At 42.2% G+C, this 23489-nt stretch overlaps 1 protein-coding gene across 8 annotated transcripts in view; it reads right to left on the reverse strand.

Annotated features, from left to right (window-relative positions):
• Nucleotides 1–3280: 3280 nt before the first annotated feature.
• Nucleotides 3281–23489, reverse strand: part of KIAA1217 — a gene marked incomplete at both ends in the record, with an annotated part of 258303 nt that continues 238094 nt past the window's right edge. For 2 of the 8 annotated variants that reach the window (XM_084254329.1, XM_084254328.1), the window contains 9 exons: nt 3281–3775; nt 4475–4597; nt 5107–6702; nt 6815–6892; nt 10415–10534; nt 13572–13733; nt 14433–14596; nt 18497–18680; nt 19743–20175. In XM_084254329.1, the coding sequence (XP_084110455.1) occupies nt 3281–3775; nt 4475–4597; nt 5107–6702; nt 6815–6892; nt 10415–10534; nt 13572–13733; nt 14433–14596; nt 18497–18680; nt 19743–20175 (3355 nt within the window). Of the gene's footprint in view, nt 3776–4459; nt 4598–5106; nt 6703–6814; nt 6893–10414; nt 10535–13571; nt 13734–14432; nt 14597–18496; nt 18681–19742; nt 20176–23489 lie in introns of those variants that run through there. The other 6 variants (XM_084254330.1, XM_084254333.1, XM_084254331.1 and 3 more) reach the window with 6 other exon arrangements.

A 23489-nucleotide genomic window follows, 5' to 3' on the forward strand; every position in this document is an offset into this window, starting at 1 on the left:
GTTACTTTTGCAAAATTACCTCTTGAAGATTTGGTTGAAACCATCTCCATTGCTCGACTCCCTCCTTAAAAGCTCTCCAGTTGCTTTCAGAAAACTGCATTGACAGAGGTCTTGGAAGGGGAGTTAGTTTCAATTACAGGGTGGATGGTGGGGAAAGAGACCTGGGTTTATCTTCGAAGTAGCCAAATCTGCCCCTGATGCTCACCAGGTGTGTTGCTTTTCCTTATAGGTCTTGCCCTGGGGCACTCAGCCTAGGGAGTGCACCAGAGCCATCTCTCACCTCGGAAGGGGTCTGGAGAGGGGTGATTGGGAGCCCCTCCTCCCAAACCTTGGTAAGCACCCTCACCAAAGACATCCTCTTCTGCAGCCATGATTCCAGGGCCTTAGTTTTCCTCCAAGTCTGTGTAACCTGTTGTTTTACTTTGTAAATAATTCAGTCACACACAAAAAGCACTGAAAGTAAAGCAGTCTCTTTAATTCTTTAACACTATTAGAGGTTCTGTGTCATGTCTGCGGTTCAAATGCCATCGCCTGCATGAAATAACCTCTCTGGTCTTATCTTCTGTCTCATGCTTGACTTGTTTTCCTGAGTGTTGGTGCCAACTCCTCCCCAGTGAGACTGGATGCCTCTTACCCAGTCTCAGTGGCCACGACAACAATCAGCTTTACTAACCTTTACTTCTAAAGACTGTCTTAAAAGTTTTCTATACATCACATTTAATCTTCCCAGCACTCCTAAGGTAAATTCTATTCTTAGTGTCCACTAGCTGAGGAGGAAACTGAGCTGTTCCCAAGGTTGCACAGCCAGTGGCAGCCCAGATTTAGGCCTTGCTGAATGAATCTAAGAAGCCCCTAGGCTTTATTTCTAATAATCTTTCTCAGATGCAATGATCTGTTAGTTGGTGGTGAGCTTAAGAATAATGTAGTGAGGGTCTGCTAATAGTTAACAAAGCCTGAAAAGTTTGCAGCTTACTCTAACACAATCCATTTAGACATTAAAGGAAACAGGGCCTTTGTTCATTGTTGTCATAGCAACCAGGTACTGCACCTGGGTTCAGTTCCTCCAAAGATGGCTCTTCCCTCTAATTTCCAGAGAAGGCAGCAGCACTGTGCTTGATTCGGTCCTTGCTGAGATTTCCCTTACCTGGCAATAGTCTATCAGTCCTTCATTATGTTGCTGAAATTGACCATCACCTGTCTGCCCTGCAGAAGTTTCAGGAAGTTGGGAGTTAAACTGAAAACAGGAGCCCCAAACTATAATTTAGCTGCTTACAAAGAACTCTGTTTGTAAACAAGTGCAAATAAACTAGCTAGTTACGGTATATATTTGAAAGTAACATAGTTGTTGAGTCAGTTATGGGACATGACATGTTGGGACATTTTCTATCAAAGAGTATAAAATACTTTTTTGAGAAGTACCTGAAATTTGTGATTGCAGTTACTGTAATGAGTGGAGACATAATATAGTATTTTTGGTCTAACTATTCCAGGTCAGTGAGTCCCTAACTTGGGAGTATTAACAAGTAACAAGGTGCTAAAGCAATTAGAATATTTGTACTTTATAGCAAATCGCCAAGTTAAATATGTTGGAGGCCACAATAATGAGAAGAAGCTTCCCAAGATTGTTCTTGTAGTCAATTAATAATTTTGGTATTAGTTAACTTTTCTTCCCATCTTTAAAAGAAAAACAGAGATTGTAAAGTTAGCTAGCATATATTCCTCTAGATCAACACTATTTTTTAAAATTGAGAACTCAAAGAAGTTCTGGTGGCAAAGATATTTTATTTCTACATTACTTTTATTGGAAATGAAAAAAAGAAAGAGAAAATAACAAGAATCCCTCTGCTAAATGAGTGTGGAAAGTCTGTATTTAGGTTTGCCTTTGGTTAGGCAAACCTTACTAAGCCACAGAGAAGAGAGTCAGCAGGTTAAATCCGAAGGCACCACCCCTGAATGAAAAATTCATCAGCCCAGAGCTTTCAGGAAACCAGTTTGTGCCTGTTACATGTTGTTTATTATAATGCCCTTAAAGCCCAAACCATTTAAGTTGGTAATGTTACATTTTGTTCTTTGACTAGGAAGTAATTTTAGTGACAAAGTACAAAAAATAATAAGCATGCAGCCCTTTATTTTGTTTTGCAAAGTCTCTGCTTATAATTCTGTATATTACATGACTGTGTTATACAAATACATTTATTTACAAAAACACTCTAGCTGTGCAAACCTGTTGCTTTTTAAAAATGTATGGATAGTCCCATGTCTGCCCATCCCAATATATATTTTTTAAAGCATGCATAAAAATTAACTTTGGTGTGGGAAAACTACTCTATGTGCTGTCACATACAGTATTTTTATGTTTATTTATATATTTACAAAAGTTTATCAGTTTACAGAACCGTACAGAAGTGCACATTTTAAAATCCACAATGCAATAGTGTGGGTTACCAGATCTCGGAAAATAAAGGAAGGGGTTCGATGCTGCAAAGAACACAACCAGAGAATCCCAATATGGCAAAAAAAATAAAACGAGAGAGAGAGAGAGAACGAGAGAAAGAGCAAAGAAAATAAACCTGCTTGGGCTGGCAAATTATTATACATAATTTTTATGGCAGTGCAATCGGTTTGATAAATTGCCTCCTACGTGTGCCTCGGGTGGCTGGGTAGAAGTTCATTGGCTTTTAGTCTAGCACACTACTTTCAAATGTACAATGCTATAGTATCAAAAATGTTTCAGCAAAAAAGATCTTGAAAGGAACAATGAAGTTTTGACAAAAATAGAAATCTGTAATAAAGCTAAATAACACTAAAATAAAAGGAAATATTATAGTATCTGTTTTACAATTTGTATAGTCACACTCGAGTATTTCTCTGTTCACTTCTAGTCTCCGTAATGAAAAATATTTTTATACAAAACATACTAAAATTCTGGAATCATACATGTTTTACATGCTCAGTTCATTTTCTCCTGCCTCACATATGCTCTCCTCTCTGCCATACTCTTTCTCTTTCTGTAACACATGCTCACTTCATTTAACAGGTATTGACTGTAGACAGGAAACACGACATAATTACAACAGCAACAATGTAGAAAAAAATAAAGGGAAAAACCAAACAAGCTTTAGTGAAGTCTATAATCCAGTATTTAGCACATACTTAGGGTTAAGCCTTAAACAGTACAGCAATATGTTACATTTTCTTGTGGACACAGTTGTTGAAGACTGTTAAAAATTCTCTTTATAAAAAAATTTAACTCCAACTTGTGCCTAACAGGATTTGGCCTTTAAGAGGTTTCCTTTGCTGTGGATGGGGTGGCTTTGCTGGAACTTCCGTTCTGTGCCTTGTAGCTGGTGAGGCTAGGCGTGTGGATGGTCCTGATGCTCTTGGCACCTTGATTCAGTAAAGTGGGGGAGGCAGGGGAGGGGGGCGAGGAGGAAGAGGAGGGAGGGGCTGCTCGGCCATTTTGAGTCTGCAGTGAGAATGAAAGATGGTGACTTTTACCTGTGTGAGTGGGGCTCTGAAACTTTAAGGAGCCATTAGAGACAGAGGGGATGAGAGAGGCAGAGGGAGCAGACCGTCCTGTTTGGGGGCTGAGAGGGTTAGAAGTAACTGATGGTTTAGTAGTAGGTGGATTAGGGGAGTTAGAGCTGTCACCACTAGAAGCGGGCAGAGAACTGCTTTTCCCAGAGCTGGGAGAAAGGGCTGGAATCTTAGAAGCAGGTAAGGAGGGGAAAGTAGGCTTACAATCCCCACCAGCTTTCTTAGCACTTCCATTAGCCTGCAAATAAAGATGGCGGGAGACAGTTTGTCAGAAAGCTGGTAACACGATCAGTCCACAGGGTCTGGCAACACATCCCTTCTGAGAACAATCAAATCAAAGAAACCAAATCAAACCAAACCAGTTCAAGGCCTGAGCTAAGTCGTGTTGTGCTGTACTGGACCCGGTAGAAACCCCCCAAATACAGAGCGGAGGATGCACAGAATAGGAAAAAAGGGAAAAGCACAGAGATTGTGAGAGCAGGCACATCATCCCACTACCATTTCGGGGTGCTCGGGTGGCCATGCGTCTGGGCTGTTATTGGGGAGGGGTGGGATATCATGATGGAGAGTTAATGTGCTTCTAATGCAGTGCACTCAGCATGTTAGTACTGGAGACAGGTTTTGCCTGTCTCGGCTTCACAAGGTGTTCTGATGAACCACTACATTCACCAAAGAAAAGCCAACTGCTCTGGTACCGTGAGTTAACAGTTAAAATTTGGAGTCACAAAGTAAAAGATGTTTTATTGCAAGCATGCAAAAGTGTGGTGGAAAGTTCAACAAATGTTTTTTTAGACTTCCTCATGCCCCCCCTCCCAGATCCAGAACATCTACGTAAACCGTATCTTACAAAGAAAACACAACATTTGGTGGAAACTAAGTCAGTGGCTTGCTTAACAGCAATCGTGTCCATCCAAAATTGGGTTTAAGGTAAAACTACCTGACGATATTGGCGGGGATCCTGCAGCTTGGACTGCTTGCCGGGTTTGTCCAGGGTTCCAGGTCGGTTCTTGGAACTCATGGGGACGGGCATCCTGCTGGTCTGGGGGGTCCCGCTGGAGCCCTGCGGGAGGGAGCAGGGAAGGGGGAAGAGGAGAGGCCTGTGAGTAGATGGTCCCCGAAGCTGCCCCACTGTGTGCAGAGAAGCTCAACGTGAGAAGCCACAGCCCTACATGCAGGACAGATCTAGAAGACGGACATCAGGAGACACCACTGGGGTTAATTCGAAGAATCAGACGGAATAAACGGTTCCACTACTGATCAAACGGATTTTAATGTGAGTATCAGAGCAATCATTTCAACAGTAAATGACGGACCCAGCATCCCTGCATTTACCCAACACCAATCAGCAACAGAGGTAATAAACACGGACTCGATTAGCTGTTAGACACCGAGTTGTTGTTCGGAAGGCGAGGGGGAAAGTGTAAGAGGAAGGTACCGTGGCGAACAGACAACAAAACCATGAGCCACCTGAAAGGAAGCAAGTAAATCACAAGACACCTTTGGCTAACGGTGATTATGGCAGATTTAGGAAAGCAGCTGCGTCTTTTCATTTTCCATCAGACAAGATACCTTACGTGAAGCTGAAGGTATTGATGAGGGGGGCTCTAGGGCAGTGGGCGCTTCGTCCAGAACTAGCAAGGATCGGGGAGAGGCCTCCCAGGCTATGTGGGATGAGCTTGCAACAGAATCTCTGTTGGAAGAACATGAGGTATCTGCTAGGACCTTTGGACTCATTTCACTGATAGTGTTTTCCAGCTGTTTGATGGTCTGCTCCAGGCTGTCCAGTGTCCTGTAGGTGTTCTTTCTGATTTCGTCTGTTCTTGAAACTGGAGATGTGCTCTCGGGACTGGGCGGCTCTTGCCTCCGAAGCATATTTTTAGGGGCGTCTTCAGGCTGTGGAGAACGAGCAATTTCAAACCTCTTGGCTTCTTTGTGCTGCTTCAGCGTGCCATCTTCCTCCTCCTCTTCATAGACCACCACCTGCAAAGTCTTCTTCCCTGTCTTGGTTCCTGTGCGAATTGCCTGAGTTAGGGCAGCGAGCTGCTTTTTGGGGAATTTGAACCTAAACTTTTTCTTGGGGCTTTCAAACTGGTCCTCTGTCACATCACATTTGCCTTCTGAGCTTGGAGAATCTGCTTTGCTGCTCTTGCTTGGCTCAGTTTTATTCATTTCCTGCCCTCCCGGGACTCTGGCCTCTGCAGAAAGGACAGGGGGCTGTAACCTTCTCTCGGCCTGCTCTCCTGGTCCACGGCTACCCAAGGCAACCATCTGACGAGGCTTCTGGAAAGTGCTATCCTGGCCCACAAGGTCTCCATTTTCTGCCTCTTCTTCTTCTTCTATCTTTTCCTCTGTCATCATTTTTTCTAATTCTTCATCACATTCCTCAAATATGGTGGAAAGTCTCTTGTATGCAGACCGAATGTCCATGGGTTCATCAAAAATGATGATCACCGGCTTCTTGTCCAGGCACACGACCGGCTCTTCGTTTTCAGTTCCTTCTTGCTGTGAAGTCGGGTCTTTCTTGGCATCGATGTTAACTGTCTGTATGTCTTCTCCCTTTTTGCTCACTATATCTCGGACCTCCCCGCTGGAGAGGACCTGCACTGCAGTTCTGGTAATCATGAAGGCAATGTTGTCAGCAGTTGCAAATTCTTCAGTGGGAGAACTTGCTGTTGATTCTCCATCCTCATTAGGGTTCACATTCGCTGTCCTAGCCCCCTTGGGTCTTAGCACAACTTGGTCAAACTCTGTCACCGAAACCTCGCGGTCATGTGTTTTGACATCATGAATACTCAATTCCGTTGATCTCGTGGGAGAGGGAAGCAGACTCTTATCTGTGTCTCCCTGTCCTTGTTGACTCATCTCCCTCGTCTTTCCATAATTCGTCTTCTGAGTTTCAATGTCAGATCCATACTGCAGTCCTGAGACTTTTGGCCCTTGGTTGGCTTCATCATCTAATGAAGTAATGCCAGAGAAACTGGAATTGACCTTGGGTGCATTTTTCTGGGAATAGTTTCTACTGTCTCTAAGTAAACTCTTATTGGACATGGAGTTTTCCTTCGTTAGGATGTCACTTTTATATTCTGATGTCCTTGATGCATCAGAAATACTATTCTCCACTCCTCTTTGCCACTTAGGAAGATCACTAGCTGTGGGAGCAGCAACCTGAGAGGGAGAGCGGAGGAGGGAGAGCACACACGTTAATCAGAAATGGGTCTGCAAAGGAAGGGAATCAATCTTCATGGTATCAGTTGGTACACAGATCTGGCAAGCTCACCTTTTGGGATTCCATTTCAGGGCCGTTTTCATATTCAACATCTGATTTCCGTATGTCTTCGTGGAAATATTCCAAATTCTGGTAGAATAGTGTAGGACATGTTACTCCACAAAACCACATCCTCCCCACAGTGGACTATAACTAAATCGTTCCTTTAACTACACTTCCAAAACATGCGGACCAAGCACATTTGATACACACCAGTCCAAAGCCTACAGTTCTGTTTACCTTGGGTTGCTTTGTTCTCCAACTTCCAAAAATGCCCTGTGTTTGCACAAGATGAAAATCTCAATTAGCAAAATATTTCAAGTATTTCAAATCTTGTGGGGGAGTAGTTAAGAGAACAAAAGGACCAATTCTGTACCAACATGTCCTCTTTTCAGCAGCTGATTGTGAGCTTAGCAGACTCAAAAACCCGAAGCAGGGCAGGCACTGCGCAAGCACAGTGTATCGTCAGGCAGAAGACTCGGAGTCGAATCCAGGTCTGCCACTGAACTGTGTTCATTTAGGTAAATCATTTCACTATTTGGGCCTCAGTTTTGCTTATGCAAACTGAGGAATTGGACCAGGAGTTTTTTCCCTTCCCTTTCAGCTAGTAATTTCAGTCCTATTCCTGCTTCTTTTATGGAGATTGTCCTGGAAGGACGTCTGCACTGATTGTGTGCAGTGCTCTGAGTTGACAAAAAATACTTTTTCCTGGTCTAGTGAGATTGAAAATGTAGTTTTTACTTGCACTTGCCAAGTAAAGTGTCAAAATAACCTTGAACTTAGATAATCTTTGCGCTTCAATATAAGCTTTAGAATAAAATAACAGCCAAGGCAATGAAATCCAAATTCAGAGTGATCATGTTGCCAAAATATGATCGCGACAGTTACAGAACAGATACTGGCAGCTAACATGGTGACTGTTACATCAAGAGTCAGTTTTTATTCTCTGTTTTCTCAGATGCACTGTGAAGACACATTTCTGAGGCTTTCACCAAGATTCAGGGATAACCCAGCAGCGATGACCAGGTGTGGAGAGGGCTTCCCCCGGAAGTATGGCCTTTGCTGGCCTGGGACATCCGAAACCTCAGTCCCTGTCCATGACACTAACACTAGCTGTGCCTTGTCGCTTCCAAGGCACCACTGCCCTTTCTTCTTGCTGCAGAAGCCCAAGAGGAAGAGGTGACTACAGCATGGTGGACACAATTCCAAGAAGGCATTTGGTTAAAGCCATGCCAACATAATCAAGCACAGCCAAGTCCAGCTAAGTCAACCCAGAGGAATCTTATGTTCCTGTTAAACATGGAATGAACATTCATACACACTCAAGGACTAACACACAAACGACCAAGTATTAATCACATGGAAACATCACACAAGATAAAGGCATGTTAGCCACCAACCGTTTCAAGTTCCCCTCGCCCCGGTGAGGCCCCCAAACAATTGCAGTAAGTAAGTGGTTGCAGTTGATTGACGTTACCTCTTTTGTGGGATTTAAATTTAGATTATCAAACACCTAACAGATCAAATAAAAAAATTTTATTTTTTTATTTTTAGGAAAAAAAAATGAGATTTCCACCTAAGGAGTCAACTGTAAACATAGTCTACATGATCGATCACTGTTGTCACTGGGCTAGCAAAATGAATGAATGAGCAAAGCGAGTGCATTAACTTCATCCAGAACTTGGGTAACAATTGTCATGTAAGCTCTCATGGATATCATAGATAATCTTAGATAGTTTCAGACCATGTGAAAGGGAATTAAACCTCATTAATATGTGTACATAGGCCCTGAAAATTGGATTGTTCAGATAACTGGTGAAGCAGATTCAATACACATACGAGTAATAAACCAAAATTAGAGACACAGTTATAGGAAAAATGCATAAAACTGAAGGACTAGGATAACACTAGGAGAAATATTTTAGGAAAACATTTGATTTATAGAAGACTAGATGAAAAGCCCAGGAAAGACAAAAATTGGGGGACAAGTCTGATACTCATGGTTATTATAAAGTAGATCCATCTATTGAGAATAATTACACTTAATAAATACCTGTGAGTAAACCTGGTGTAGGACACTCAGTACAGACCTGCTTATTATCTGGTGGACACTTAAACTGAGATACATGAGCGACTGATGGGGGGGTCTGTATTTCTAACTGGAGGGCAAGACATTTCATGCAACTTTCTAGTTATTTAGTTAAGATTTACATGAGATAATGATTGCGTTTGGAAGAATCTTCAAGAAATACTCAGTTTTCAGCATTTCGGATGGAAACAGTCACATGACCCAAGAATGCTGTGGCTGCACCAGGGGCCTTCTATGGATAGTCCACAGACTGGTCAAGCAATGTATTTCCAATCTCATGAGTTCTACTCAAATTAGGAGGCAGGTTTCCTCATGAGATAGATTAATCAGCAACAACCTCACAATTCCTTCTGGTGCATAGAGAGATCTGTGGTCACCTGGTCAATGGGCTTTTATGTCAGTAACCTGGCAAGCATAGTTTTCACAAGGGCTGGGTGATAGCTGCAATCCAGGGACAGCCTGGTGGGTCTCCCTGGCAAGGCAGGGCTCCAGGTTGAGATCCCAGGATGTGCCTTTTGAAGGGTTTTGATTTTGTGAGCCTGTTTCCCTCAGTGAGTTACACATGCAGCTATTGGGCTACCTGGATATAGGAATTGCTTAACTTTATTTAAGGGAAACTAGAGCCTTTGAATTTTGAATGTAAGCTGTTGGCAAAAAATGTAAGGACTTGAGTTGATCATGATGAGCTTTAATTTTTTTAAATTTAATTTTCTTTTTTAAATTGAAGTAACATTACATGACAGCACTATATAAATTTCAAGTGTGCATCACAAAGAAGCATCATATGTCTATCTTACATGCAATAAGCTTTTTATCCAGAAATTTAGAGAGGCTTCACTCAAACAAAATGGCTCTGTCTCCAAATACCATAAAAGCTCCACAGCTAATTTAAAGTTGAAGTTCAAACATTCGGACTAAGTCTTTTCCCTAAAATACTAATATGACGGCAGCAAACTTTGTTGCAGAGTGTGGACGTCTACGCTGAAGCCATTAAAGTGTCACAAAAGTATATTAGCACTAAGACTGTATTGAATTTATTATCTTGGGAGGTCTACTTTGAGGATCTGTAACACTTAACAAAAAATTCTGTCTGGCAGCCTTGGACATGTATGCAAATACATGTGTAGAAGTTTCCATGAGGCACACCTTCGCCCATTTGTAATGTAGTTATTTTTGATCCAGAAGGTATGTTAAAAATTAGAAAACATGCCATAGATTTGGTTGCAGTTCCTATTTTTTTTAAAGTTGTTCGAGAAAATCTTGAAAGGTATATACTCTTTAATGGAAAGATGTTGCCTGAATTCTGCATATGCCATCACATGATGCACACAGCATCTGGCCTGAAATCTCAGCCAGGTATCTCTGCTTAAACCTAAAGCTGTGTTTCCAATAGTTTTTTTTTTTTTTTTTAAATGTGAGAGAAAAGAGAGGGCACAGAAGGACAAGCACAGGAGCGGGTTAATGTCAGAGCAAGGAAAGAAGGAACGTCCGACAGTGTGGCAAATGTGTCATTGCCACGTTACCTTCTTCTCCTTAGGTGGGGCTGTGGCCCCCGGCCTAGTGTCTTTAACTTGACTGTCAGCCCGGGACTGCTCAGCATGACTGTTTGAATTTACATCCATAAAGGAACACTTCTGGAAAGCCTAAGGAATTAAAATACTGAGGTTAACAGGGGTCCACGTGCAGGAGGAGAAGAGAGAGAAGGGCAGGGGATCCGCAGGCATGGAGACGCCAGCTTGGCTCTACTGGGGGCTCTACTACAGCCGGCGAGGCAGTGCCTGGAACACCTGCTTCCCATTTGGCCTCAGGCCTGTCGTGGTTTGGGGCTGAGTCTGGGGCAAGACCTGTCAACTTTCCCGAGACATGCCAAGATGAAATGACAGAGACCTTGAAGAGAATGCCCTTCCTGTAGGTGAACCCGATTTGCACTTAGTAGGGCTTCTCACTTTGACCTTTAAAAAATACTGAATTATGGAAATAAATGAACACAAAGCAGAAAGTTACCTTTCCATTATTTTTTCTTTTTATTTATTATATTATTATTATTTTACCATAGAAGAAATCATAAAAGAAAGGGCACAAGATATTTTAAACTTTTAAGCCTTAAAGTAAAAGTAACCCTCTCCAATTCATTGTCTGCAATAGTAACAGGTCCTCCCATGTTCTGAGGTGTTTAGAGTGAAGTGATGCTCTTTGGCACAGCTGTGATTCGGATGGACCCAGTTGCTGCCTGTGCCTGTTAGGACTTGTCTCTGAAAGCTAACGGGTATAGTTACAGAAGCCCATAGCAGGCTCCCATGATCAGAATTGGGGAGGCCAGGTCAGAAATGGGAGGTCAGTTCAAGGCACAGCAAGAAAGCTTAGGTTGTGTCTTTGGTGTTGAAAGGGAGTGACAACATGATCACGATAGCAGGAAAGATAGATTATTTGAGCAACCCTTGATAGAAATCGGTGGTTCTCAATCAGGCTAACATATCACTCAGTTAAAAAAAAATACTTACCCATGAGACATCCACAGAATAACGAAGTCAGAATCTCTGAACTAAGGGGCTTTTTGTTTTGTTGTTCTTAACTTCCTAATTCTTATATGCAGGCAGGATTAAAAAGTACTTATTTATGTGAATAATATCAAATAACTGCCTCACATTTTCTTAATGCCAGAGACTGATTTGGAAATAACTGCAGGCAAAAGAATAACTCACAAAACCTTCCTAAGTGAACGTTTCACCACGGCACTAAAATACAAACACAGCTGATGACTGGGACTTTTGTCAGTCTCCTTGTCCACACCTTCTTTGCTCCCTGTCCTCACTGCGCTGGTTCCCTCCCTGTGGACCTTTGATCATACTAGGCCTTGCTGGCCTGCACATGCCCAGGACTCTACTTATCCAGGCCATGCACCATCTCCCTTGGGCTGTTGGACCCTGCATCCCATAGCCTAAGGTGCCTGATGTCTGGTAAGCAGAACAGAAAGTTGTTTCACAGTTACAATCAGGGGCTGCAGCTATTCCTTGTTCTGCCTTGGGGTAGGAGAGGGGGTCTAACTCCAGGGCCTGCAGAGGCAAAGGAACTGGCCTGGTCTCTGGCTACTGGTTGTCTGATGCAGCAGTTCAGGGCTTCACATGGCAGCAGCAGGCTAAGTTCAGCTTACAGCACTTCATTCACTTTTATCGCCAATCTACCAGTAAGATAACAAGAATACAACAGGTTTTCTGCCCTTCATAAAGCTTTAAGTCAAAGAAATCATCAAAGATCTGTAGGCTTCAGTGTGGGGACGTATTCTCAAGTGATGAGCTCTAAGTAACTGGAATAAACTGATTCTCAGGATTATTCAAAAGCCTAAAAGTATATGCTTTTTTGATTATTAATGACCACCTTGCACAGACTTATAATTATCTTAGTATTTTGTCATCCATTTGAGCCAAACTGGGCTACAATCAGTTCACACCCGTAACTGGAGGCAGAAGCTATAATGAATGGCCCTAGTATCTGTTGGGACAGATGCCAGTCCCCAAAGACAAGCATCCTGGACATGTCAGTCCAGTGTTGTTAGCTCTAGAGGGTCTTTGCTGGTAACTGAATAGATGCCTCCACGCTGTTTTATGAATTAATAAATTTAGAAATCTATGAATGAAATCTTAGAAGTTCTATGAGTGAAATTCTCCAGCCACTCTAAAAATCTGTAACCATTTTGATGGGTGGAGGGGATGTCTCATGTCAATCTGTGATCTTCAGTGAGACTTGAAAGGACTCAGTCAATCAACCAGCAGCCCTGTCTTCCCTGTGGAATCCAAGCAGCTTAGGTGTGGCAGTTATTACCATGGAAAGCAGAGCAGAACAGCTGTGGTAGAAATGACATGGTTTGAATTTCTCCTTGTCCAAAAGAAAGAATGTAGATCTGTGGGTCTGCATAAAACTATTAGTACATGGATGATGAGGCAACATGTTTTAGAGCCCTTAGGAGTCTGACCATGTGAAGGACAACATAAATTCCATGATAGCTGTGAATCAAAATGAAATACTCTATGGACAGACTTTGGCCTAGGAATTGTGTACATGTCTTCAATTAGACACGATCTTAGAACATGTTCCTAGGACAGATGTGGGACCAGCTTTGGGTACAGCCTCTGCAGTCCATCCTTAACCCTGTGAGTGGACAGTGTCAATTGGTTAAAAATGATCTAAAACTCGTTAAGTATCATTTTCTCAAATAGGCCAAATTTTGGAAACAAAATTATTCAGTTTTTCAGAATATTTGCAAAGATGACCTTGACATTGACCGGGAACCTGCTATGGAGAACAGCAAACCTCATGAAGTCATCCTAAGTATTACAGCCAAAGACCAGGACAGCCATGTAAGTAGGCGTTAGTAAATCCTTATCAAGACAAGACAGAAGCTCATCTTTTAAATCCCCATTTTAATTGGTTTTGAAACAAAGCAGAGACTATTAGCATATAAAGAAAGGAAAGTAAATCCTCCAGTCAGAGCTAAGAAAGCATGCAATTGATTTTTTGTATAAATTTCTGTTTTTCCTGAAATGGTCATTTCTCACACATGTCTTAATGGTGCCCTGTGAGAATAGTTTCAGTGCCATCTTGGCAAAGTGGAAGCCAAGTCTCTAGAGATGCAGCTTATGTGGACCACATAAGGAAACATGGTGGGTTATCTGATCCACATACCTGCAGTTCTGCCATTATTTTCTCTCCTTCTTCTTCTTCCTCCTCATCCTTTGAGGAGGTGATGACAGGTGGTGGGGACGAGGTCCAGGCTGAAGCAGTCTCCTCTACTGGGCATTTTGTGGTTCTAGGCTGTGGGCTTGGTCCAGCATCTTCACCGCTTGCCTATGGAAGATTCAAGCCACAAATATTAGCTTACCACCCCCAGACGATGTCAAGAAGAGGGACAGATCACAAGAAGGCCATGTTCCCTTTTTCCCTGGTGCCCTGGCTTCCTAGCACTTCAAATCGAGTTGAAAGGCTATAATAATAGTTCCCTTGCATTTGGTATGGGCTTTTGTTTACATAAGCTCTGGTGAGTGGACTGAAGAATTTAAATACTATTCTAACTCTTCAACCTTCAGTGCCTTTAAGAAAGGCTCTACCACACTTCATCATCTTGGAAATTATATTTAACATAAGAGACAAAACTTGCCAAGCAGAAGCTAAAGTTCATTGAACATCTTTCTGCATAGACACTACATCTTTCAGTTAGCTGATCTCAATTACCGTTTTAAGACGGTCTTTCTTTTGCTTCCCCTCCTACTCCCATTTTAAAGCTTATGATGCCCTGCTGAGGAAGAAGCTTGTGATCTTTATTTCCCATAGTTGCAGCTAAAAGTCAGGTAAGGATAAAACTTGGGATGTGGAGTCTAGTCCAACATTGGCTAATGTTTTCTCTTTTGTAATGCTTCCTGGTGATCTAGTTTAGTCTGTTATCTGCTATGCTACTTCTTATGTCCTGAACAAGAACAGTGAGAATCTTCTCTCAAGGGATCATATGAATGAGAGACCAGTTTACCAAGGCTTAACCCATCATCAGACCTTAGCAGTGGTGTTTTCCTTCCTGCTGGTGTAGACCACATCGCCAGACCTTGTGGTGGTGAGTCCCGATCCTGGCAGGTAGCTTCGCCGAGGAGGTGGGGGAGGAGGAGGTGGAGACTTACCCCCCAGCTTGTCCAAGTCCTGTTCTGAACTTGGAGAGTCTTCTGGAAAATATGGGGCCATTGCACAATCATCTTATTTCAGATAATGTCCAGAAAGTTCAGTGCATTTTTTCTAAAGATTTATTTAATTTATTTATGCATACAAGAATGGGGGTGTAGGCCAGAGGTATGGGGTGGAGGGTGAGAGGATTCACCAGAGGCAGAGTGGGGAGCAGATCAGGCAGATGTACTGTAATACACTGCTGAGGGGAGCAGTGGGCGAGACAAGAGAGGTCTGCTGTACCATGTGGGTTGCTCCCTGGCCAGGGATGGAACTCAGGCTGTAGTGGCTACCGATAGCTTCATAGTGCTGAGACTTAACCCCTTGCACCACCAAGGAGGCCCAGTTCAGTGTATTTTTAAGTTTAATGCAATCTGACTTGAAAATTTCTCTATTGTCTCCATAAGTGCAATTACCCTGAAGCCCTACTGGCTTGAAATCCCGGAAAGACCTTGCACAAGTTAATTAACCCCACTCTGTCTTCCCCATCTGTTAAATGATTGTGTCATTTATACTCGGGTGTTCTGAGGATTAAATGACTTAATATACATAAAAGGTTTGGGACAGTGATTGGTTTATTGTAAAGGCTATGCAAATATTAGCTGTTGTTATTAAATTTCTTCTTATACAAAAAAGTTGAGTATTTGGAAAAAGGAAGGATCAGAGCCTAAGGGAAATCCAGAGACTCCTACATGGCCTCCAAAGCCCTCATCCCCCAAGTCTGAAGATTACTTTAGGTGGAGGGATTCATGCAGGGATGCCGGAGTGAGGCCTGACCAAGGAAGGACCAGAGCAAAAGAGGGAGGCAGATGGGAATAGAGAACAAAGCCATGAGAACGTAGACTTTTTTGGTCATGGTTATGTGATTTGAAAAGTCTCCCTGCTCGTTGAAAGGAGGCAGCAAGTCAGAAATGAGAGAATTACGAATCAGTATTTTTCTTTTAAAGATTTATTTATCTATTTATACAAGTACTGGGAACAGTCAGAAGTGCGGGAGAGTGAGAGAATTCACCAGAGCCAGAGCGGGGAGCAGAAAAGGCAGACTGATGAAGTACACTGCTGAGGGGAGCAGCGGGCGGCAGGAGAGGTCTGCGCGCCATGTGGGACCCTTGCCCGGCGGCCAGGAATTGAACCGGCACTACAGAAGCTGCGGGCAGCTTTGCAGCCCAGCGCTCAAGCGCTACGCCACCAGGGGAGGCCCCACGAATTAGTATTAACACTACAGTTAAAAGACACAGATCCCAGCTCAGTTTTCTCAGAAAAAGACATTTCTTAATCAAAACTCAAACAGCCTCATTTCTGCCCTTTATCAACATTCCTCACTTCTGCCCTTTGCCAACACTCTGCCTAGGAGCTAACAAAAGTGGTAGAACTGGATATTGGGTATTAGGCCTCCAACTGGGCATGGTGCCAAATGTCTCCAGGGACAGGGCTTGGCCTTCCTAGTGTGTTTGTTCTTCTGAGTGACCAAGACAGAGTTGTTTAAAAGCGATTATTGAGAAGTTTCCACTTAAAGCTGCCATAAAGACTTGGGTAAATCGTCAGGGTGAAATGCCAGCGATTACTGCAGTGACCGCTCCTGTCCATGCAGGAGGGCACCATGTCACTGACTCTAGCAGCATGGACTTATATAGCTGATCCCTAAGCCAGCAGTCTGGTTTGGGGATGACCTCAACTTTGAGTCCTTTTAGGGTATGTCCAGCTCTGGAGTTAGGCCCACATCTCGCCTCACATGTGCGATGGTGAAGACACCCTCTCACCAACTCCTCCATTAGAACTTACCCTTGGTCTGCTGACCCTAGTTTTAGTAAAGAATCCTGCTAATTCAGTTTGGCAAGATTCTCCCCACTCTTGATATCCAATCAAGTTCTTCATTTCCTGGCCATGACATTTAAGTCCTTGGCTAAACTTTAACAAGAATGCCCCTGTCCTTGATATGTTGTATAATATTTGGAGTTGAGTTCAATCTCTCTCCCCTACTGAAATAGTCTCGAATAAAGTCTTCCCTGTGGTTTTTAACAAATAGCTCTGTGAACAATTTTTCTTTAACATTGACTGAGGCCATGACCTTCTAAATTTTCCACTGATTTTTGGGGAGCTACCCATCCTCCCTCATTATCTAAGTAGTCAGACAACTCACAGGAGGAAACACAGTAGTTTTAAAAACATTAAGCTTAGAATTTTACCGCAAAAGCAAAAAATAAATAAAACAATAATGTTTCATGATGAAGAAATAAAAATGACAGACACTAACGTATACAGGTAATGGGTTATAGCCGTCCACATTTCTGGTGCCACTAGTGGACTCTTTGATAAAGGATCAGGTCAATTGTTAAAATAATGAAAAAAATAATAAGAACATTTTAACTCAGTAAATCTAATTTATGGAATTTAAAAAAAATCATTACTTTTTTTTTTAATCTGAGAGAATAAAAAGCCCAAATTAGGTAAGTTCACAAAATGTAATGTTATTATTTTTCTTGTACAATCATGAGAAGGAACAATGTGAATTTATTTATGATTACAAATTATCAAAGGTCTATATAAGAGAATTACTAATGGGGAAAGTTGAATTAGGCAAGGTAGAAAAGCAATGAGGTGGAGCATTTCATCCGTCAGAAATTCTCCATGGGAACTTTGACAGGAAAGCATTTTTGTAAGAGCAGAACGGCAAGCACCAGGGTCCACCCCTCCCTGTGTGTAATGAGGAGGGCTCTCAGACTGGGAAGGAGGAAGGAGGTGCAGTCTCTCTTGGCAGAGACTCGGGGGAAGTGTTTAGGGCAGTTTTAGAGCAGTTTTGGGGGACGAACACCTGGGAAGAGAGTGTTACAGGGGTTATAAAGTATCCACTTTAATGTTCTTGGACAAATGGGGATTCCTTCTCAAATTAACCTTGGTTACTGGATAAGATGACTTTGAGAGACACTGGATTGCAAGTGAAATAATGTCTCTGTATGGCATTTTAAAATCAGAATGGGGCCTCCCTGGTGGTGCAAGGAGTTATAAAAGATGCAACCTATGAAGCTATCCACAGCCACTGTAGCACGAGTTCAATCCCAGGCCAGGTAGCCTACCCACATGGTGCTGCACACCTTTCCTGACACACCCGCTGCTCCCCTCAGCAGTGTATTTTACAATCGGCCTGTTCTGTTCCCTACTCTGTCTCTGGTGAATCCTATTACCCTGCACATACCTCTGGCCTATACCCCAGTTCTTGTATGCATAAATAAATAAATCTTTAAAAAAATAAATAAAATCAGAATGATCTTAATTGGCTAGAGATTTTAGTGTATTTTAAAAAAATAGTTATTCTGTATTATTACTGACACACTGATGCTTAACCTGCATGGCTTAGTTGAGTAAATACATAACCTGATAATTATGATTTAAATAATACAATTTTTATTTGAGATCTAATATACCCCCTGGGATCTCATAAAGGCTGGCATTTTTTTCTCTGCAGTATACAGAAAGCGGTTGCTTTAAGTTCAGGTCTCAATTTTCCCAGCTGGTGCTGTGAAGTGTCATAAATTCATGGAAAATACAGAAGCTAAGAATTTAAATTTTTCTTTATGGGGCATTGTTCTAGTGGTTTAACACAGAGCAGTTTCCTTGCTATGTTATAGTTAAGAAGTAGTAGTGACACTATAAGAACACCTGAGCATTTGTTCTTCTAATTTAAAATTTTTATAAGATTCTTTTTTTTTTTTTTTTTGGTGGGACCCTCACCGGCGGCTGGGGAATAAATAAACCGGTGCTGCAGAGGCTGCGGGCAGCCTCACAGCCCAGCGCTCAACCACTGCGCCACCAGGGGAGGCCCAATTTTTATAAGATTCTTAAGAAGAGCCTGGTCCTGTTCTGCCAGCAGGTAGCAAGCCCACACAGCTGCGTAAGTACCTTACCTGAAAGTTCCATCTTCTCCATGGGAGCCTCACCCTTCGGCTGTGGGCCCGAAGCAGGAGGCATCTCCAGATTTGGAATTGACTTCATAATATTAGCCTGAGCTTCTTCTAGAAGTTTCTCAAACTCTTTCCCATTATAGTGCTCCAGATTTTGCCTCTTCTCTTCCCATTTCCTTTCTGCTTTCTGAAGGAAAACCACAAGTACAGAACATTTAAAATCCAGAGAGAAAAGTTCATTAATAGTTTAGAGATTTTATGGTATAATGCAGAAAAGTGTTGTTAAAACAACACTCTGGGTTCTATGCTGAAGGACACTTCTGCACATCAGACAAACCTGACTCTGCCATCTGCTATCTGCCATGTAAACTCAAGTGATATTTACACACAGAGAAGCAAGCGCAGAAACCCAAATTCATTCATTAAATGAGCACTTACTACACACTTCTCCTAATACTAATAAAAGGGGACATGGATATGCCTTCAAAGGTATGTGTCCTATAACCCAGTTTTTGTTTTATAAATTCAGTTTTCATTGTAGAAGAGAAGTTCACACAGAAACAAAAACCAGAACACTCACTAGGAGCAAAGAATCCTAGGTCTTAGTTCTGCTTCTGTTAAAGAATCACTTGCCAACAGATTTTGTTTCACATATTCTTACTTATAAGATGGGGGGTTATTTAGAGAACTCTGGCAAGAGGGCAGCACATTTCCTCACAATTGGACTTGTAGATGTCACGTTGTGACTTGTCAGGGATGATGGTGGTCTTCCTGCCACAGAAATTGGCAAAAGCTATAAATCTGGTGGAATTTTCCCACCAGAGAGCCAGTTGTTCAACACATACCAACACAGTACAGTCCTGCCTTCCTCCACGTAGGTGCCCTGCCCATCTCTGAAATCTCATGGCCTTTTTTTAATCTGGTCATTGAAACCCACTGGTAGTTTTAAGTCCATCTTTGAATGAAGGGAGGAATCAAATAATGTGCAAAAATTAATAACAATGTAAGAAAATAAATTAATATTACAAAAAAAAGAAAAAGTAGCTCAAAAAAAGTCCATCTTTGAGAATGAACTATCACGGATGCACGTGCTCTCTCTCTTTCTGGGAAACACAGATCTTTGGTAAGTGTGTGTGTGTGTGTGTGTGTGTGTTCGCTCACGCTTGTGCGCTGTGTCTACAACCAGACTAACCGCAAGGTACACTACTTAATGAAACATGGGTTATGAAGAATGTAAATAAGGCTCTACCTCAATAGACACGGCCCTGTGCTTGGCACTCGCACTGTGGATTTCCTCAATGAACAAGGACTGCATGGCGGAGCCATTCATGGGCATCTGTGGGGACTGGGGCGCCTGTGCCGACGACTGCAGAGCAGAGGTCACGTCCTGTGTAATGGTGGGAGGGCTGGTCGGGTGAGGACCCGCAGGCCCATGCTGGGCCGGGTTCAGCAGGGCCGTGGAGTGCTGAGAGGGCTGGATGACCACAGGTGCGCTCTGTGCGTGATGAACCGTCAGGGGCACCACTTCGGACTTCACATCGCCAGGGACGCCTGTGCCATGGAGGGCCTGGCCTGCCTCCTCCTGGCTCCTCAGGACTTCTGCGGCTGTGGCTTTCTCCATGGCGACATACTGCGCGGCCTGAGCTGCGTCTGTTCCTTTTAAGAGCCCGTCAGTGACATGTCTGGGAAAAACCATGCAGAGCATTATTAACGTTAGAACCAGTATTGTCGTGGTAGACTTCCATGCAATGTCATCCCAAAGCCCGGCAAAAAAAATGCCACAAAACCCAAAGTTTATAAAATGCAGAGGTTGCAGCTCAGGGTTGAGGGTTTCCATAGCAACTTCCTAGACATTTTGAATTGTCTCCCAATTATTTCTGACACTGCTTACTCCATCTTTTTCTCAGGAGATGCCTTGTCTTTCCCTTCCCACCAACATTGTTTTGGGCAGACTGATGTGATTCTGTCACTATTGGGTTGTGGTGCCATGAAGTGGTCATATGATTCTAACAATGGCTTCTCACCAAATCCTGGCTTGGAAGTCTCTCCAAAGTGCTCAGTACTAACCCCTTATAGCTTCCTAGACCCTCCAAACTCTCCTACTTTCATTGTCTAACACCTAGGAGTGTAGTTTACATTCTAATTTCCCTCTGCTTGCTCTTGTAGTTCTGGTGCCATAAGACTTCCCCATCTGGACTCAACCAAGTCTTTGTGCAAGATCAACAACTGGGTTAGTGCTCACCTGCTCTGCTTTTTTGGGGCCATTCGATGCTATTGGGTTGTCAGAAAAATCATGATGCATTTTTGCTTGAAAAATAAAAAAAAAAACACATCATGACTTTTCTGACAACCCAATATTTGTCCATCTCTACCCATGTTGCAGTAGAAAAGATATGGTCTTTGGTGTCATCAGGCCTGTGTCTGGTATTAGTTCTACCATGTTCTAGATCTACAATGTCGGGAAGGTTGTGTTTTTGAGCCTCAGATACTTCTCTATAAAACATGATGATGATAACGATGTCTTCCTCAGGGGTAGATGATATGATTAATGTAAAGTTATATTTACAACAAAGTTAAACATGGTACTTATTTTACAATTTTTAACTAGTCCCTCATTCTCTTCTTACTAAAATGTTCTCTCTCTTCTTGATTTGAAAAAAGCCATTGCATGCCCTGACTCTCCTCTGCTACTCACTTCTCTGTTTCTTTTGCTATTTAACTTTATCTCCCTTGCCTTCCAGTCCTTAAAGTTCCCCAAGGATCTGTTCCCTTCTTTCCCTCTCATACCACCATGCCATGACTTCCATTTTCAATAATCTTCATGAAGCCAAATTCCAGTTCTAAATCTACCCTCTTCTCTCCCTCTCCAAGCTAGGCAGGGAATCCCCGTCTTAATCTGTCTCCTGAATTTGAATTCATATTTCTAAGTGCCTAGTGGGATAGCTCTGCTTGGATATCCTTCTGGCACCTCAAATCAACACACAACAAACGACTTCATCATCTTCCCAAGGCCCGTGGTTGTTCTGAAATGTGACTGTCAACTGCTTTATCTGCTAGGATGTAAGGACACACGGATGTCCTTGGGGGTCTGGTGTGCATATTTCTTCTCCCTTATGTCTTCCACATTGCTAAATATAGCACATTATACACAGAAGATGCCAAGAAAAAATTAACAGGGTAAAGGCTTGTGATGAGCAGTCTGGTGGCAGCTAAAACCTCTTTTATTTTTATTTTTAAAGTTATTTAAGTGGCTTTATCATCCTTACCACTGAGTCTTTATGAGATAGAGTCCTATCCCATTAAAAACACACAATCCCTTTTTTTTTTTTTTTTTTTTTTTTTTAGAAATTGCATTCTCTGGTGATAAGCCAAATACTGAGCTTTATCACTTGGCTAACTCAAATGTCCTTTGGGGAAGAGAAGGGAGAAATGCTGCCAGTGTTACCTTCCAGCTCACTATCTCTTTCTACTTAATAAGGTGGTTTGTGTTGGGCTTTGCAGATGCATGCTACCTTTAGGTAAGAGCTTAATGAAGAATTCTTTGAACAGATTTTTACCTACTGGGAGATCATGCCATCCAGTTAAAATTGGTGAAACTAGGAGAAAATGTAATTCAGGTACAATTTCTTCCTGTCCTCAGTCAGAAGTGGTTTCTGCAGGAGGACACCACTGTTGTTTTAATTCAGACTTCCTTGGGCATCCTGGAACTTATGAAGGTGATTATACAGTTACTTTGTGGTAATAGCATCTCAAAAAGGGTTTGTTTTTGAGGTCATCTCTACTAGAAAAATCTCACTTGCTTCTTATTATTAATAATTCATTTAAAAGTCAACTGGCACATTTGTTTCTTTTAGAAATCTGATCAAATAATGAAAGTTTTATTTGTGATCTACTTTCAAATTTGGTTCAAGAATTGGTGATTTCCCTGCAACTTACTAGTTCTATTAAAAAACTGAAAACTCAGGGGGTGTCATTGTTGGAAGGTACTGATAAATTATTTTTGGTAACCATGTCCATTTTTCATGTGAGAGAGGAAGTTTTATAAAGGCAGGGGCCATATATATTTTATGTCTTATGTAGTATGACATTCTTAACACTCAGCATCAAGCTGGAACAGAGAGAATGTCCTAATATTGCTGATGGGCTGACTGTGAGGTCACAAACAACCAAACTCTAGAGTCAATATTGGTTCACATCCCAAACATCTCTGCTCTCTCCAACCCCCAATTCTACCTATAAAGTAGAAACAACAATTCCTGCTCTATCAGGTTCTTAGCTGAGACCAGTGGAACTAAAACATGTAAAGTTCAGTGCCCTACTGCGTAGGAGCACTCTTCAGTGTAAGCTGTTGTTCCCATTGTGCTGAGAAGAAAGACATTTGTCACCCAAAGGCAGAGTGTGTGATGGAATGAGACATCTACTAGAGAAGTGCTTTTTGCAACACAAATCCTATATGTGTGTATGTCAGCACTTTTTACATGGTATGGTATTCTGGAATTTTCTTTGCAGTGAAAGTCACGGGTGAATTAGTGATTTCTTTTAGTCTTTCCACCACACTGAACCTCTTTGATGGACAGGTAATGGGGACTGGTTTGTACCACTCAAGGGGCTTCATTTTTCCTTTCTAGATGGAACAAACAACTTCTTGGATACTCTTTCAATAGGTCATTCACGACAGGCTTTATTTCCACTAACTAAAGTCATCTGTGCAACTAAAATAAAGGAGATGAATAAAATATATTCTGATCCATTCTTCAACTTCAAAAACTTATTACCGCCTTCAAATGATTTTTTAAAATGTGCTTGCTGTGTTTACTAATTTTAAGCCCTAGGATGTGCTAAATACAGCAACCTGTCCTGAAGACTAAGCACCTCAAGATACACTGCAAGAGAATATTCAAGGGCAGGGAGAGAGTCCCAGCTTCTCCCCAGGACACTGGAAGTAAGATGTGACACACCACAGCTCTGGAGAAAGATCCCAGGCATAGAGAAGCAG

The sequence above is a fragment of the Talpa europaea genome (genome assembly GCF_964194135.1).
Source record: "Talpa europaea genome assembly, chromosome: 14".
NCBI lineage: Eukaryota > Metazoa > Chordata > Mammalia > Eulipotyphla > Talpidae > Talpa > Talpa europaea.